The following is a 17,086-nucleotide window of genomic DNA, read 5'->3' as shown; positions in this document are numbered from 1 at the left end:
AAGAACATTAGAACATTCTCTCTGTGCCTTTCAATTGCTTCGATATTTATAAATTATTGGATTGTTTTATAATTCTTATACTATGTGCTGCACAGAAAAGAAAACCGAAGGCTTATACACTAATGCCCGGAAGCAACTGCTGATTTCTGCGGTTCCTGCCATTCTTGTTCTCCATCTGAAAAGATTCCACCAGGTAAAAGTAAAAAAATCTGTTCTTTTAAAATTCACTCATTGAAAGAACTTGTAACAGACTGTCTGTACCTAGTAGAGATATACAGAAGTGTCTTTCATATGAGGGTGTGCTAAGGGTTTTTCATAGGACTGCTTTTTTCCCCCTCTTTTCTAAGAAAGTATAGTGGTAGCAACCTCCTGGCTACTGCCATGTTATTCTGGCCATGCTAGATGACTACTGAAAAGAGACAGCAGTCTGCAGCATAGGGCTGTGGGTTTGAGCACAATACTAATGTGCTAATACTGCATCTATTAATTCAGACCCCACTTCGGGTATATTGTTGGTTCATTCAATGAATGGGGGACACAGTTTTGGGAGATGCCTCACTTCCCTCAATAGACCACAGGAAGAGCCAGGTTGGAGATGTTGGGGGAGCCCCATGTGTGAAAGATGGAAACTGGGTTAAGGGGAGGCAGAGCTGGCCAAAATTCAGGATTCTCAGTTCTTGAGAAGTATCGATATTTTGGAATTTGGTTTCAGTACAAATCGGAACAAACCCAAATTTTATCAAAATCTCTTGCAAATCCCTTAAAATTTTATTTCGGAAATGTTAGACCCGCAACCAAATTAACAGTTAAAAGTTGGGAAATTCCAGATTTATGGTTGCCTGTGTAACCTTAATTCTGTCCCCTTGTGTATATGCAGTATGATGATATTTATTCTTAAACATCTTTTATTCACATTCTACTTTTTCCATGGCACCCTGTCTCCATTGCACAGAATGATCACACAAAGGAGCAGAATTAAGGTTGCACAGGAAACCAAAATAATGTTTCTGTACCATAGGTGGGGGTTTTTTTGTATATAATGTTGAAGAGATGAAAAACAAAATTATAGAAAATGTGTTTTATCCACATTCGTTACAGACTTTGTATTCTGTTTTGTCTTATCGGGTTATTTTAATACTGAAGCAATACACTTAGATTTAAAAGACAGCTATGTACAAATTTTTCTTTCATACTCTTATTTTCTCTTGAAGGCTGGTTTGAGTCTACGGAAAGTAAATAGACATGTGGATTTCCCACTGATTTTAGACTTAGCACCATTTTGTTCCGCTGCCTGCAAGGTATGGTATATTAAGAATCCATTTTAGAGTCTTTATTTTAAAGCATTAATTTATTCTAGTGTAACTTTTGTAGCTATGAATACAAGTTAAACTCTGATTTTTCACCCCAAAGAAATTACAAATGAATGTGTTCAAGCAGTAATCTAGAATCAGTTCTTCAACTAGTGTAAATTGGCATAGCTCCACTGAAATCAGTTGAGGAGAATCTGTCCCACTTAATGTTTTAAAATGAACACAGTAGCATTACAGCTATTGATCAGTGCTTCAAACAAAACTGAATTTAGTTATTGAACTCTGAATAACAGTCTTCACTTCTTTCTCAAGTTACTTCAGCATTGCAAAACATACTTAACAAACTACAGTACTTACCAACTATTTACTCCCTTTATTGTTGTAATATTTGAAATGTGTTAATGTATATATTGTTGAAAAAATCCACTCTGAAATGATACAATTGATCTTTATTTTCTGTGATTTTGTGAATAAGAATGTTACAGATGGAGCAAGAGTTCTGTACACTCTTTATGGAATAGTGGAGCACAGTGGCTCAATGCGAGGCGGTCACTATGCAGCATATGTGAAAGTCAGAACACCTTCCAAGAAATTATTGGAGCATATTGCTAGCAATAAAAATGTTCCAGGTATGTCCAACAAACCCTTCTCCCTTTGTAAGGAAACAAAATTGATCACTGGTATAACTCATCCAGTCGCTGTGCTTATATTGAGTAAACACTTCGGCCTTGAATCGTCTCATAATTTGCAGTGCCACACAAGTTGTTAATTTTTGTTTTAGTAAACCCAATATATAAACACTAATTTCTATGCCACCTACACTCTACCTGTGGAGTACCAAGTCATCTTCCTGTCTTCACTGAAGTCCTTCTTAAAGGCTCACTTCTTTCCCAGTGCCTGCAAGAAGTGAGTCAGTAACAGTTTTTAAAACAAGTTATTTCCTTCTCTGGGGATCTTATCTCTTCTGTGTCTCTTAGATTGAAAGTTATTTGAAACAGAAGCTGTTCCATTTTGAGTCTTATACTACGCTAGGCACAGTGTCAGTATGCAAAAAATACCAAATATTCTGGTTAGTGTGAGAAGTAAGAAATACTATTTCATGGAGGATTGAAAATTTCTCCTGGTGACTCTGCTGGCACAGAAGTTTGAAGTGGCATCCTATGAAATAAAGGAGAAGATGCCAGGAGCTCTGCCAAATAATGGCTGGGTGATTATTGGGCAGGAGAATTGGGCTGATGGCGGAGGTCAGTCTGCAACTTTTTTTCATTTTAGAAAAAAAACTGCCAGTCCTTGCTAGCAATCATTTTATATTAGAAGCCCATCCCTCTACAAGGAAAAGAACTAGAGATGTATTGACTTCTTAAAAGAAAACTTATCTCCACTAATCACTTGGTTCTCTTTGAAAGTTCATGGGAGCCAAGTGGATCCTTGTAGTGTTTTTAAATTGCTGTTAAATAACTGCTGAAATATTCCTTTTTCTGTCTCAGAATTGATCCTGTGTACTATACATTATCAATGTAATTCAAAAAACCTCAAAGGAGGACAAGCTGCTTTTTGAGAAAAGACATGGCAAAAACAAGATATGACAGTTATCCAGTGTAAATACAATTTTTATGATTGGCATAAAACAATGGTCATATTCTATATCCTTTCACCTGCTCCTCCCATTATGACATTTTTCCAATACACATTTGTTTGGCTACAAATTTTAAAAAACAAAACAAAACAAACTTATTCAGTGTAAACTTAAGATATAAACAAATTATTACATATGTTTCTAAATCATGAATAACTGATATGTTCAAAAGTATTTTCCCACCTCTTCTGTGAAGCACCAGTGTGTCATTTGATAGTAAAGGTATAAACCAGTGAATAGTAACTCTTTGCATTTGCATTTCAGGTTTAAAGGAAGCTGTGGGAGCATCAGCAGGACAGTGGGTGTATGTTAGTGATGTCCATGTACAGATGGTTCCAGAATCAAGAGTACTAAATTCACAAGCTTATCTGCTGTTTTATGAAAGAATATTGTAAGAGTGTACCAGTTTAATTTGAAAAATGATAATGGTTATTTGGTCTATCTTTCTTAAATACTGCAGTGGTTGCAGTACCTGTAAATATTGTGCCTTAATCTGCCCTTTAATAGAAAACGTACCATAGTTTGATTCTGAACTTCAATCAAGCTGATTATCAACACCCCAACACTAGTTTAAAAATGTACATTTTGCCAAACATTAAAATTCCTGAACTCCCTGTATCAGCGAGAGAGAGAAAGTGAAACACAGGATGAAATCCTGGCCCTGTTGAAGTCAATGGGAGTTTTGCCATTGAATTCAGTGGAGCCAGGATCTCACCCATGATTTTTAAACCAGTTAAGAATGAAAATGACATTGGTAATGTTAAGTGCCTGGAATCCCAGCGGACAGTAATAATGCAAAATTACTCATCTTCTGTGGGATTTAGTTCAGATCATACAAATTGCTGGGTTAGATATTTTGTCTTAAGATTTCTACAGACAAATTTGCATCATGGTATATTTCCAGACTTCTTATCTGGAAAGCAGTGCTTCCAGAATGGAATGATGACATTGGACAATATTGGCTAATGCTGCAGTGTAATTTCCTGATGTATTACTGGGAAAACTTAAAAATGTATCATCTACCGGTTCATGCTTCCTGATGGCAAATAAAATATTTAGGGTTTGGATTCTCTCAAAAACCCAATTAGGTTTGATACACTTGCTCTGAGCCATCTCTAAATGGCATTATTATATGAATTTTCTACCCTCTTCGTACCTGTGGAATAATCTTGCTGTATGTCTGTCATTTGTAAGTCCACTGATTTAATATATAGCCATCGTATTTATTCAAATAGTTCTGTATTTTAGTAAAACTCAAACTGCTATACATTGGTTGTGATTACACATGTACAGTATATAGTGAGCTCGTGTGTGTTTATATATATATAGAGAGAGAGAGAGAGGAGTTATTCAAGCACAACTGGGTAATTCTATTACTAATTATGGGTTCTAAAAACAAATTTGTTCGTCTGTTGCTGATTACTTTTCTCACAGAAGTAATAAATGACAAATTATTTTTGCAGTGTGTGAGAGTCGGACAGTGATGACAAATTCTGCCCTCAAATAGGTACAAGCAATAACCGTTGACGTCAGTGAAGGTGAGGAGATCCACTGGCAGAATTTGTCCCTAATACTCTAGTTGCACAGGGTATTGTGTCTGCCATAATGTCAGCACTTTAGTTTCTTGGCAGCCCCATTATTTCTGTCCCAAATGTAATACAATCATTTCTGTCAGTCTTCGGCCTTATAATTAAACTGGTTATTTGAATTTGTAGGTAATCTGATAATTTATTGAAGTTAGTTAACTCATAACTAATTTCTGTTTAGCTTGCAATCCATCTGTCACAACTGCCGATTTATTTGGTAAATAAAAAGCTTTGTGTTTGTTTCTGTTTACTGTTTCAACAGTAGAAATATTTAGTTTAATGATGAAAATTAAGTGCCAGTCCTCCTCACCACAGCATTCTCTACTGCAGAACTCTAAACTTCCAGTGCTGCAATTAAAGCAGCCTGCAGCTTACAGATAGCCAAATCCCACCTCTCACCCGAGGGATTCAAGGTGTGAAAAGCAGCAGGAGCTACCATAGTTACCTAGCTCAGAGGTAAGGAGCAGAGGCTGCACAGGGGCACTCCATATTCCACATGTTGCAGCACAGTGTTCCATGGCAGCACACACTGCCATGTAGATCCACCTGGCAAAACTCCAATGTGGGAGGGCAGGAGGTAAACTGGCATAAATGTCTTAGAGACTGTGGGCTGTATAGCAGATATGGGGAACTAAGGGCTAGTTGCAGCTAGTTGGTCATGCCTTTGTTTAGAAGAAGTTGAAGTTACAGCAGGGTTAGCTAATATATGTTGGCTAACCCAGACACGTTACTTTGAATGTCCCCCAGAATAAATTCAAATTAATGTCTCTGACCTCCGTTTAGCTGGTCTTGGTCAACCCTTGTGGGAGCCTAAGGTTCAACCGCAACCACCTAAGTGAGGTAAAAAGTCTTGACCTTAGTCTACACTAGGGAAAAGGTCATGGGGAGATTGGAGTTAACTAACAGATTAGTTACCTTGACCTCTTTTTCTAATCTAGATAAAGCCACACAGGGTGCAGAGAGGTATTCTTTTCTCTCTCTCTCCTTTTTTTTTTCCTTCTTCTTCTGTTTCTACATAGTTAGTTGAAACTCATAATATTAATGTGGATGGGACTCCCAGCAAACAAAACAAGTCACTGGAAAGCTGACAGAGAAGTTTCACCATGGTGACAGAATCCACTCTACAGAACATCAATGGTCCTGTATTAGAACCACTGAATTTACATACATAAATCTCTAACTGGCCAGATGTTCAGCCTAGCACTACTCAGTGGGATGCAAGACTGAAGGATCCAACAGCAGAGATTTTCTTGGCCCCAGTCAGCCCCAAGGATAGCACTTTGCATGAGGTAATAGAGTCCTCACAGAGCTGGCCTCTGCTCCTCTCCAATGTTTGCACTCACTGTGTGGCCTGTCTAAATTCTGCCCCCAAGGCAATAGAAATGCCTGGGTTCTGCTGCCAGGGATCCTGCTGCAGCTGTGGAAGAAAAGGGACAACTTGTCCATTAGGGCTCAGGCACACATTTCCTTACTTTTATGCTGCTTTATAGGCTTGTCAGCAAGAAAGATGCAAAAAAGTAAAGTGAAATGATGTGAAAACAGAATCCAATCCTAATATTATAAGAAGTACATCTATCCAAGATGCTTATTACTCTCTCTGCTGGAGTTCTGGTATTGGCAGTAAAAGCGACATGAGCTAAAACACAAAAAAACCTAACAGTGTGTGGCGGAAGCTACAGCAAATATGGAGCAAAAATTAATTTGAAACTTCAAAATACATCCTCTGCAATGGATTTATAGCTTTATATGGAGAATTATTTTGGTAAAATGAGACAGCGATGCCTGAAACCACAGACTTCAAGCCTTATGTCTCCTTCAATAACTTTTAACTACTTAAGGCAATAGTTTTCCCACAGTAAACCTTACTCTTTCTTACTCCAAACAAACAAAAATCTGGTAATAGCTCCACACATTCTGCATCAGGAATTGAGAGAGAAGATGACACAGACTTCCAAAGGTTCTAGTGACATAGTATCCCATACTTGCTAAGATTTGAAACATTTTTCTAAGGACATTTTTTGGATAAACTGGACAATCTGGAAGCTACTAGATTCCTCCAGCTGCCTCAGGATTCTGTGTGCATTCTGTTGCATGTTAGACTAGTATAAAACTGCTCCTGCCCTTTCCTACCTACCGCCACCCTTTGTGCTGTATCATGAGGTTGCAACTGATGCATTTTCAAAGCCCCCAAAGATTCAGCATTTGGCTAAGCATCCTAAAATAGAGATGCTTTTCCAGTGATGCTAGAACAATTTTTATAGTAGGGATAACTAAAAGTAGGGGTAGAGGTAAGGAAGGAAGAAACCATGTATTTGGGTTGTTATTACTACTTCAAGCCAAGGGGTGCTGCACCCCTACTTCCAGCACCTATGTACTTTTCCAAAATAATGGAGTCTCCCTTCAGGGCCTATGGTCCTCTATGTAACCAAACTTTCAAGGATAGATCATAACTATGCCTTACTGTTATATTCTTGCAGATACAAGAGGTAGTATAGCCTCCTACTGCACCTGGAGTTGTCAGGCTGGATTCCTCTGCAATCTTTGTAGGGGAACAGTCCTCTTCTATCAGTCCCATCTTACCCTTTCCCATCCCTCCTTGTGATGTCTCCTCCTCTCACTTTGACACCAATGTTTCCCTTCCTTACCTCTTACCCTACTTTTTGTTATCCTTGCTGTTCTCCCAGCCTCTAGAATTTGTCTGTCAGTCACCCCTCTTTTATCTCTTCTCACTACCATCCAAATTTCCTGATCTACTGGAGCCTTTGGTAGGGTGCTCAACTTACATACCTGCTACTCATACTGCTTTTCTGTGGAATGCAGTATGGGTTGCAGAAAGGCCTGAGAAGATGAGAAGCAAGTAATGGCCGCTGAGCAACTCCTCTGCTGGCCAGCTGCAGGAACTTGATGGTGTGGAGGATTCCCAGTATGTGGGACAGACAAAAAGTTCTGCCCAAAATGGGACTGTTGGCAGGTGTGATAGTGTGTGCATGGTCACTATCCCTGTTTAGAAGGTAGAGTCCCTATATTTTGCAAAAATTGGTTACCACTGGCTACCTCCAGAATTTTTAATCCTGTTTTTTTTTTCAATAAAGTAAACCTATTTTTTCTTCCCAAATGTCCCTGTTTGTGGATTTCAAATGTTGGCAAGTATAACCATGGTTTATAAAGTCATCAGAAGTTTGAGATGTCTTGTATATCTTTGTCACCATTCTCTTCTCCTATGGACTTTATATTCAAATAATACTACAGATTGACATTTTAAATGCTGAAGAGGTTAATGTGCCTATGTCTACTAGAGAGAAAAAAATTAACTGCTCAAATAAGATTTTAACAACAGAAACTAAGCTCTTGAAACTATAAAAACTTATTTCTGAAAAGGAACTCCCAGCTGGAATGATGTGTAGAGGATGGGGAGGGCAGATGGAGGAGACCTACAGCAAATGTAAAGATTAGAAAACAGGTGTTTGGATATTTAACAATTTACCACACAGTTGTGCGGTAAACATGGTTTCGTCTCATGAAACAGCTTTTTGTTGATATGGCAGTAGCTGTGAAATACATTTTTCACCAGCTGGTAGTTGATTTCTAGACAAGCTTCTTGCCATATCTAAGTTTGCACATAGTTTTATAAATCTATACAAAAGGGACAACATCAAGTTGCAATCTAAACAGTTTTTAAGATGTGGTTAAGTAGTTTGTTACTGCATCTGAATCTCCCTGTCTATGTTGTGGTTTTGCAATGACATTTCCACATATTTAAAAAAAGAATTTATTTCCCCTGTTGCTGTGTAAAAGACTCAGACAAACAATGGGAAGCTGAAAGTGCTGTTAAGTGGACAAAGTAAACAAACAAAAAAACCCTCTACTTTTTTTCAGTTATAGTAATTTTAGGTGGCAGTTGTTAACAATAGTAGGTAGGACCATGTTCAGAAAGTAGTGTAATTTTTAATTGATGGTGTCCCTGTAAGAGCAATTATTTTCTTTGCACAATATTTTGTTGGAAAAAACCCCAAAAACTAAGCAGAATTTACTTTGTACATGCAGTAAATGAGCCTAATTATAACTGTATTTTTACACTTGGGATGACTTGTATATAAATTGTCAATGGAAATATAAGTATTGATAATAGAACAGAAATACAATAATATATTCTAATTAAGAATGTTTCTTCCATTATTGCAACTTCATATTTTTATTCCATTATGTTTGTAATACAAAATTTTCTGCAGTAATATTGGTTGGTTGTTTTTGTTTGTTTTTGTTCGTTTTGTTAAGAAATTACTGCACATCCCACTTATAAAAGCATTTATTTTGATATATATTTTTGGAGATTCCTACATGAAATCATAGTGCATATTTATAACCCCATTGTTTACAGTTGTATTAAACTCTGGTTTCTGAATTGTGTAACCTGAAATTGCAATGAGCTCTATGTGCTACTCTGGGGAGAATTCTCTGCCACTGTGCATGCGCAGAATTTGTGTACCCCCACAGATTTCTTTACTTCCCTGCAGAAAAACGACTTTGTGATGGGGGAAGCAAAGGGAAGGCATAAGAGCGGTAATGCGACCTTCCCCAGCAGTATATTTTGGGTGCCCAGGGCAGCTGTCAGAGAGGTAAATCACTGTGGGATGGGATGGGACTGGGGAAGACCTGGCTGGTGGCTCCTACCCTGCGCTGTGCTTGACTGCTAGTCCTGACTGGGCTGGAGAGGATGGGACTTCCTCTTCCCCCTGCACAGCATCTGTGTCAGACCCACCCCCAGATTTCTCCCCTGACTCTGCAAACTCCCCCCCCCATAGCTCCTCAGCTGTGGGAGAAGGGATTACTGTGCAGGGAGCTGCTCCCACATCTGTGCATTCAGATCCCCCCTGCACTCAGATTCCTCACTGAGTTGCCTGCACCCAGATTGCCCCACACAGAACCTTCTCAACCTACACCTGGATCCTCTCCACACTTGGATCCTGCCTTGCTGGGCCTGCCTGCCCACATCTGGTGCACCTGGCATGGGGGCGTGGGGCCCTGAGGTGTTTCTGGGACAGGCCCACTCCTTGCGGTGTGTCAGTGTTGAGTGCAGCCTCACTGCTGAGTCCGTGTCCCGGGGGGGGGGGGGAGCTGCACAGTGATCTCCCACCTATGTGGCCTGTGCTCCCCAATGGCATGCTGGAGCCTCCACATTTATTTGGCAAGTAAAATTTTCAGAATTTTTAAAATATTGTGTGCAGAATTTTTTATTTTTTGGCGCAGAATGCCCTCAGGAGTAATGTGCAGTCAGACCCTATACCTATGCAGAGCTCATTACAGCATTGGGACATTAATTCCCTCATTAACTATTCTGCAAAGGAAGGTCCAATCCTACAAACACTTATGCATGGGAACAGCCCAATTACATTCAAATTACTCATCCCTGTAAGTGCTTGCAGGATCATGGATCTAAGCAATCAAAAACCTGTGATATACTAATTCTTTAATTATTTGCAATAAACAGGAAATAAATCAAATATATATTTAAATACTGATTGTTATTCCTTCTCTTCTCTTCACCCATTTTGGCTCAATTACCAGTACTCTTACTCTTGCATCTGTCAAATATTTCTATGATCAAAAGGGTAAATCTAAAATTAATATTGCAATGTTAAAATGCTTCTTTCTTTTACAGTTTTGTTTGTAGACTGATGGTACCAAATCTTATTCCTAAAGAAAATAAGGACTTAACTTCAGGCTGGACGTTAAAAATCCGTTTTTACATTCACTTTTTTCTCTTCTCTCTGTTTTTAGATCACCTGGCAATATCTTAAGTACCTTCAAAATGTAATTTTTTTTTAACAGAATAAAGATACCACTTGTTTCATACCCATCTTGTTTTTTGCATCTGCAGTATATGCTGTGTACTTAAATATATGAATAAAATATCTGAACTTTTGTAGAACTTACTGAATTGTCTAACTTTAAGATATGTGGCATACCTGACTCTCCACAAAGCTTCAATAGTCATTTTTGATTACAGAAAGAGAGAACAATGTCCTCTCCCTTTTGTGGTGAAGTCAAAACATTCGTTACACATTCACCATCTCATCTGTTTTCAGAAAGTTAGTTGTTTCATATATCCTCTGATTGAACACTGTGTGTACAGAACATTAGCCAGTGTATAAAAGTTGGTGCCTTTCTTTTTTGGGGAAGAAGAACATGCAGTAGCACTAATTTGATTTGTTCAATTTTGGATAAACCTGCTTTTAAATTTGGCTAATTTATTACATTGCTAGTCATTTTCTATCAATTAACTTGTAAACAGAATAACATAGATGTTGTTATGAACAGTTCATAAAAGGAAAAACCTTTATCACAGGAGCTAAAGTGCTCACATGGTGCACATTCCTGCAGACATAACCAGGTATAATACTTACTGTTTGAGTAGTCCCATTCAAATAAATAACATTATTAATGATAGTAAGCACTGTACCCTGGCAGAGCTTAGAGGATCAAGTAAAATAGTTTACAGCCATATTTAACGTATACTTGCCTTTGATTTAATTACATTAAAATATGAAACACTATTAATCAAGTACTAACTATGGCCCTAATGCTGCAAACTCATATGCACATTAGAAACTTTACATGTCAGTAATATCATTAATTTCCATGACAGTCCTCTATGAAGTGTTCTAAAACACTTGCCATGTATCTTGATACATATAGTAGTACTCATCCAGTGGCTTTCTAATCCTAATGGATGTATTGTTCAAGAATTCATTAGTGCTGTAAAAATGTAAATATATGGAAAGAACTAAACTTTATTTTCATGTAAAATTGAACAGAGAGTTATAGAAATGTAGGGCGGGAAAGGATGTCATCAAGTCCAGCCCGCTATGCTGAGAGAGGACCAAGTGAGCCTAGACCATCCCTGACAGGTGCTTGTCTAACCTGTTCTTAAAAACCTCTCGTGGAAGCCTATTATAATTAGGATAATTATCCTTATAATTGGAAAGTCTTTCCCAATATCTAACCTAAATCTCCCTTGCCACAGATTAAGCCCATTACTTCTTGTTGTACCTCCAATGGACTTGGAGAACAATTGTTTACCATCCTCTTTATAACAGCTCTTAATGTATTTGAAGACTAACCAGATCCCCTTTCAGTCATCTTTTCTCATGAAGATGGCTAGTGTTTTTAACCTTTCCTCATAGGCAGGAGCACCGCCAGCTTTTTTGCCGCCCTAGGCGGTGGAAGGTCCCATCCTCAACAGAGGCAGTGAAAGGTCCGGCTGCTGCAGTCACCGCCCCCCAAATGTTAGTGCCCTAGGTGACTGCCTAGGTCGCCTAATGGATTGCGCCGGCCCTGCTCATAGGACTGGTTTTCTAAACCCTTTATCATTTTTGTAGCTCTCCTTTGGATTCTCCAATTTGTCCACATCTTTCCTAAAGGGTGGTGTCCAGATTAGCTACAATGATTGTCTACTTAATTTTAAAATAAATTTGTATGTACAGAATCTTTCACTCAGAAGATTCCCTGAGCAATTTACAGCCTGCATATACAGAGATCAACCACCTATCAAAAAATACAATCTTTTCTGTAACACCCGCCATTAAAGAAAATCAATGCTAGCACAAGGATACAATTGTGATGTGTATACCTGTACACTTGACACTGGCTGTGACATTGCCACAAGATAATGGGCTGGATTTAAACCAGTGAATTAGAAATGAATCCAGATCCCATTACCAGCTCTTTAAACCAAACAGCCCTTTATTCTTTTAATCTTTAATAACTCTAAGCAGTCAAGGATTCAGTTTTATGTTTCATCTGAAAGACCCAGACTATCAGGGTAGATGCATAAATACTAAAGAGTTGCATGCTGCTATTTCAATGGGCATCTGCAAATCAGTATTAGAAGTTGAACCATTCAATTTGTGGGAGTCACTGGGCAGTCACCTATAGTTTGCTGAAGTGATAAACCAATATTCTTCATTTGCATTATTGTGTTAAAATGTGAGGAACTAAATGGAAATGGAGAAAACAGGAAAGCTAGTCTTGAACAAAAACCACTGGTGAAAATAGTGTTGTAGAAAATCTTATGGTCTATGTAGCTCTTAATAGTCACAGCATTTGGTCTTGTATGAGGTTTTGTGGGTGCAATTTCATTAAGAATGTGCTAGAGAACTTTCAGTGGTAGAGCATCAAAGCTTTATAGTGAACTTGGCTCCTAGAGGATACCTGCAAGGATCTTGAAAACCTCTGTCCCTGTAGTCTCTCCAGTTGGAAACCTCTTTCGTGGATGGGAGGTATTGCCAATGTGGAGGAGGACCAGAATGTCATATAAGATGGGGGGGGGACCATTGAAAACTGGAGTAATAGAAATGGGATGAAATTTAATAGCACAAATCCATGTACTTAGGGACACAAAATAATTTTTGATATAAGCTGAAGACTTATCAGTTGGAAGTGATGGGGAGAAAAACCTGGGTGAATTGGCTGATCACAGGGTGACTATGAGCTGCTAATGTGACACAACCACGAAAAAGGCTAACACCATCCTAGGATGAATCAGGCAAGACAGAAGTATTTTGGCATGATACAAGGCACTAATGATACCTCATTTGGAATACTCTGTGCGATTTTGGTCTCCCGTGTTTAAGAAGGATGAATTCAAACTGGAACAGGTTTAGAGAAGGGCTACAAGTATGATCAGATGAATGGAAAACCTACTTTATGAGGAGAGGTGCAAGGGACTTGGCTTGTTTAGCTCAACTAAATCAGGCTGAGGGGAGATATGATTGCTCTCTGTGAATAAACCAAAGGGATAAATACCAGGGAGGGAGAGGAGTTATTTAAGTTAAGCGACAATGTTGAACAAATGGATGTAAGCTGGCCATCAAATTTAAGCTTGAAATTAGACAAAGGTTTCTAGCCATCAAAGGAGTGAAGTTCTGAAACAGCCTTCCAAGGGGAGCAGTGGGGGCAAAACTTATATGGCTTCAAGATTGAGTCTGAGAAGTTTATGAAGGGGATGGTAAGATGAGACTGCTAAAATGGCATGTGGCCTATCTATGAGTGCTAGTAGCAAATATCTCCAATAAACACAAATGGGGCACTAGATGGGGAGGTCTGAGTTACTACAGAGAATTCTTTCCCAGATCCACATGTTCAGGGTCCAACTAATCACCATATTTGGGGTTAGGAAGGAATTTTCCCCCAGGTCAGATTGGCAGAGACCCTGGAATTTTTTTACCTTCCTCTGCAGCATGGGGCAGTAGTCCCTTGCTGGCTTAAACTAGAGTAAATAGTGGATTCTCTGTAACTTAAATCTTTAAATCATGATTTGAGGACTTGAGTAACTCATCCAGAGGTTAAGGGTCTATTAAAGTAGTGGGTAGGTGAGGTTCTGTGGCCTGCCATGTCAGGAGGTCAGAATAGGTGATTGCAATATTCCTTAAAGTCTATGAGTCTCCTGGGAAAAGTCTCCCCACATTCTTTAATCACATACCATATCAGTTACTTGTTTTTATTTCAGCAGTTAGTACAAGTTTGACATTGTATATCGGGGGAGAGGGGAGCAGATATTTAATACTTTAAGTGAAGCAAAATGCATTTCTGTAATATTTTCCTCAACAGACCACACCTGTGACTCCATCACTTAAACAAAATCTAAACTATATCTCTTTGACACATTATTGTATCAGTCTCAGTCAGGAACACAGTACATACAATTAAGGAGATCCACACAAAATGGATAGTCGGATTTGCCTTATACAGGCCCAAAATGAAAATGTTTTTCTGAAAAAAAAGTTACCTCACAATATACAGATTAAGAAGGGATGAAGAAAGATGTAGAAAACATTCTATTTCTTGACTTCAGCTGATGGACTAAGGACCGAGAAGATTTTATTTTCCAGCTCTCTTCCCAGACTGCTTTTTAAGTCCATGTTTTCCCTAATTAACGTATTTCCCACATAGTTTCATATGGAAAAATAATTCTTCACTGCTCATGCAAAAAACTATTAGGCAGCATCACTGGCACAAAATTCCTTCCATATGCTAGTAAAAGCTGGTGAGCCATAGAACATTACAGATGGAAAAGACCTGTTAGGTCATCTAGTCCATTTCTCTGCTAATACCGAGTCCTTTTTTGAGTGATTGCTCATGTCCATTCCGTGTGTGTGCGTGTGCACGTCACCAGAATTTTTTCCCTCAGTGGTATCCATCAGGTCAGCTCCGGCACCCTCTGGTGCCACGTGCTTGTTACACCATTATAAAGGGCCCAGCCAATGCTGTGCCCTCTCAGTTCCTTCTTACCACCTGTGACGCTTGCTGGAATTGCTGTCTTTGCTTTGGCAAACATTCCCAGTGGTTTTCGCTGTTCTTTGTAGTGTAGTGTACATAGCTGATTTAGTTGTAAATAGTTATTCTGTTTTATTTAGTAAGTGCTTGGAGTTTTTTCCATCAGTTAGCAGAGTTTGTTTCCCAGTGCCGGAGTATGCCTCAGCCACTGGGCTTCAAGACCTGTGCCTCCTGCAGTAGATGCCCTTGAATGACCTGCACTCCAGTTGTCTCAAGTGCGTGGAAGACAGCATTGAAGCCTGATTTGGAACTGAGTCACTTGGACTCAGCACCAAGTACCTCAGCATCGGTGCAGAGTGCCCCTTCCACTGTGCAAGAGTCTCGGCACTGTTTGCATTCCCGGTGCCTAGAAGAAGCACAAAAGGCAGCCGGCTGAGAGCAGTCGATCCCCGGCACCAAAGATGGCCAGGCATTGAGACTTGGACAGAGTGAGACCTGGGTCAGACCATTCCTCTACCTCGGCACCACAACAGCTGTTACCAGCAACCCCAGTGCCTACATCGGCCCTGCTGTCTCTGGCACTGGAGGTGCCATCTTTGGCAGACAACGCAGTACCAGTGTTTATGGTACTATCAATTCCAGAGGCATTCACTGCAGCCAGGGATCTGCTCTCATTGCTGGTGCCTGTATCCCTGGCAGTGTAGGGATCAGCACCACCCCTACTGTCCAGCAGAAGAGATCTGTCGTCTCTCAGTTCCCAGCTGGTGCCAGGTGCAGTGGCACCACCCAGGAAAAACCTTCAATCTTCAGGTGGTGACTCAACCCGCAAGTGGTGTGTGTGGGAGTGCCTTTCACAGGGTCCCAATTCTCGCTGTCTCTAGTAACAGATGCTTCAGTGAGGGATTGGGTGAAGCACTTAGGCAGACTCAGGACTCAAGGCCTCTTGTCCCAGGCAGAACTTTCGCTGCACATCAATGTAAGGGAGATAAGAGTGGTGTGCCTTGCTTGCCAGACATTCCAGGCCTATCTGGGGGGCAGATAGTATAGTATTGACTGACAACATGACAGTGATGTTTTACATAAACAGACAGGGTGATGCTCACCCCTCTCCCCTGTGCTAGAAAGCCCCCCAAAATGTGGGAGTTCTGCATTGCAATACATCTAGAGGCATTGTACCTTCCAGATTCCAGGACAAACTGGCTGATCATCTCAGCAGGTCATTTCACCATCACAAGTAGTCCCTCTGCCCGGATGATGTGATCAACATCTTCCAACGGTGGGTATTTCCTCAAATAGATTTGTTTGCAACAAAGTACAACAGAAAGTGTGACCAGTTTTGCTCCTTCATGAATCACAGCCTGGGCTCACTCACAGACACTTTTTCTCCTCCCTTGGAAGGACCATGTACTATATGCTTTCCTGCCCTTGCTGCTTGTATACAAGGCCCTGCTGGAGGTCAGAAGGGAGGAAGCATCAATGATCTTAATAGCACTAGTTATGCTGGTCACCATGCTTTTAGGCCTGTTGGTGGACACACCAATAACCCTGCCCCTGGTCCCAGACTTGATCATCCAGGACCACAGCCATCTCCAACATCCCAATCTGCAGTCTCTTCATCTCATGGCAGGGAAACTCGGTGGCTAAACCCCTCAGAGCACATGTGCTCAGACCCTATTAGAGAGGTCCTCCTTAGCAACAGGAAGCCATCCACTAGGGCCACCTATCTGGCCAAGTGGAAAAGATTCTCCATTTGGGCATTACAAAAACACACTCCCGCCCTTACAGTCATTGATTCCCTTTATCCTGGACTATTTGCTGCATCTAAAACAGTAAGGTCTGTTGGTATCATCAATAAAAGTGCATGTCACAGGGTCCGCACAGATTTCCTCCTCCTCACCCTGTGCCCAGGCTGATAAAATAAGAGTTCTCATGCCTTCTTCCAGTGTTTCACCCTTGTGCTTTATTTTACAGTGCCACCGTGTAGTCCCCTTTATCCCCTTTCTAACCTGTTCCAGGGTCTCTTGGCCCTTGAGGCTCCCTTCCTGTGGTGAGGAGAGAGCTGTAGCCTCCTGTCCCCTCCCAGGCTAGCCTCTTGACTGAGTTTGGTTCAGGGCTTTTATAGCCCTCCCAGCCTTCAGCCCAGCTGTCACTGCTTAACTCAGTCTATTGCAGTGAGCCAGCCCTCACTAGGGCCCACAGCTGGACTCCCTGCTGGCTGCTTTGAGCCTGTGCCCCGGCCTCTCTGCCCGAAAGCAGGGCTTAGCCAGCATTTTAGCAGG

The 17,086-nt window shown here is 40.3% G+C and overlaps 1 protein-coding gene across 4 annotated transcripts in view; it reads left to right on the top strand.

The window, feature by feature from the left end:
• The window catches only part of USP45 (ubiquitin specific peptidase 45), a 93,577-nt gene extending 85,746 nt beyond the window's left edge, over window positions 1-7,831 (top strand). For all 4 annotated transcript variants that reach the window (XM_030555997.1, XM_030555999.1, XM_030555996.1 and 1 more), the window contains 4 exons: window positions 96-193; window positions 1,212-1,298; window positions 1,786-1,939; window positions 3,211-7,831. In XM_030555997.1, the coding sequence (XP_030411857.1) occupies window positions 96-193; window positions 1,212-1,298; window positions 1,786-1,939; window positions 3,211-3,341 (470 nt within the window). In that variant the 3' untranslated portion in view covers window positions 3,342-7,831. The remainder of the gene's footprint in view (window positions 1-95; window positions 194-1,211; window positions 1,299-1,785; window positions 1,940-3,210) is intronic.
• The last annotated feature ends 9,255 nt before the right edge of the window (window positions 7,832-17,086 follow it).

The sequence above is a fragment of the Gopherus evgoodei genome, chromosome 3 (genome assembly GCF_007399415.2).
Source record: "Gopherus evgoodei ecotype Sinaloan lineage chromosome 3, rGopEvg1_v1.p, whole genome shotgun sequence".
In the NCBI taxonomy this organism is placed as follows: Eukaryota; Metazoa; Chordata; order Testudines; family Testudinidae; genus Gopherus; species Gopherus evgoodei.
This window is presented reverse-complemented; position numbering and strand designations above follow the sequence as displayed.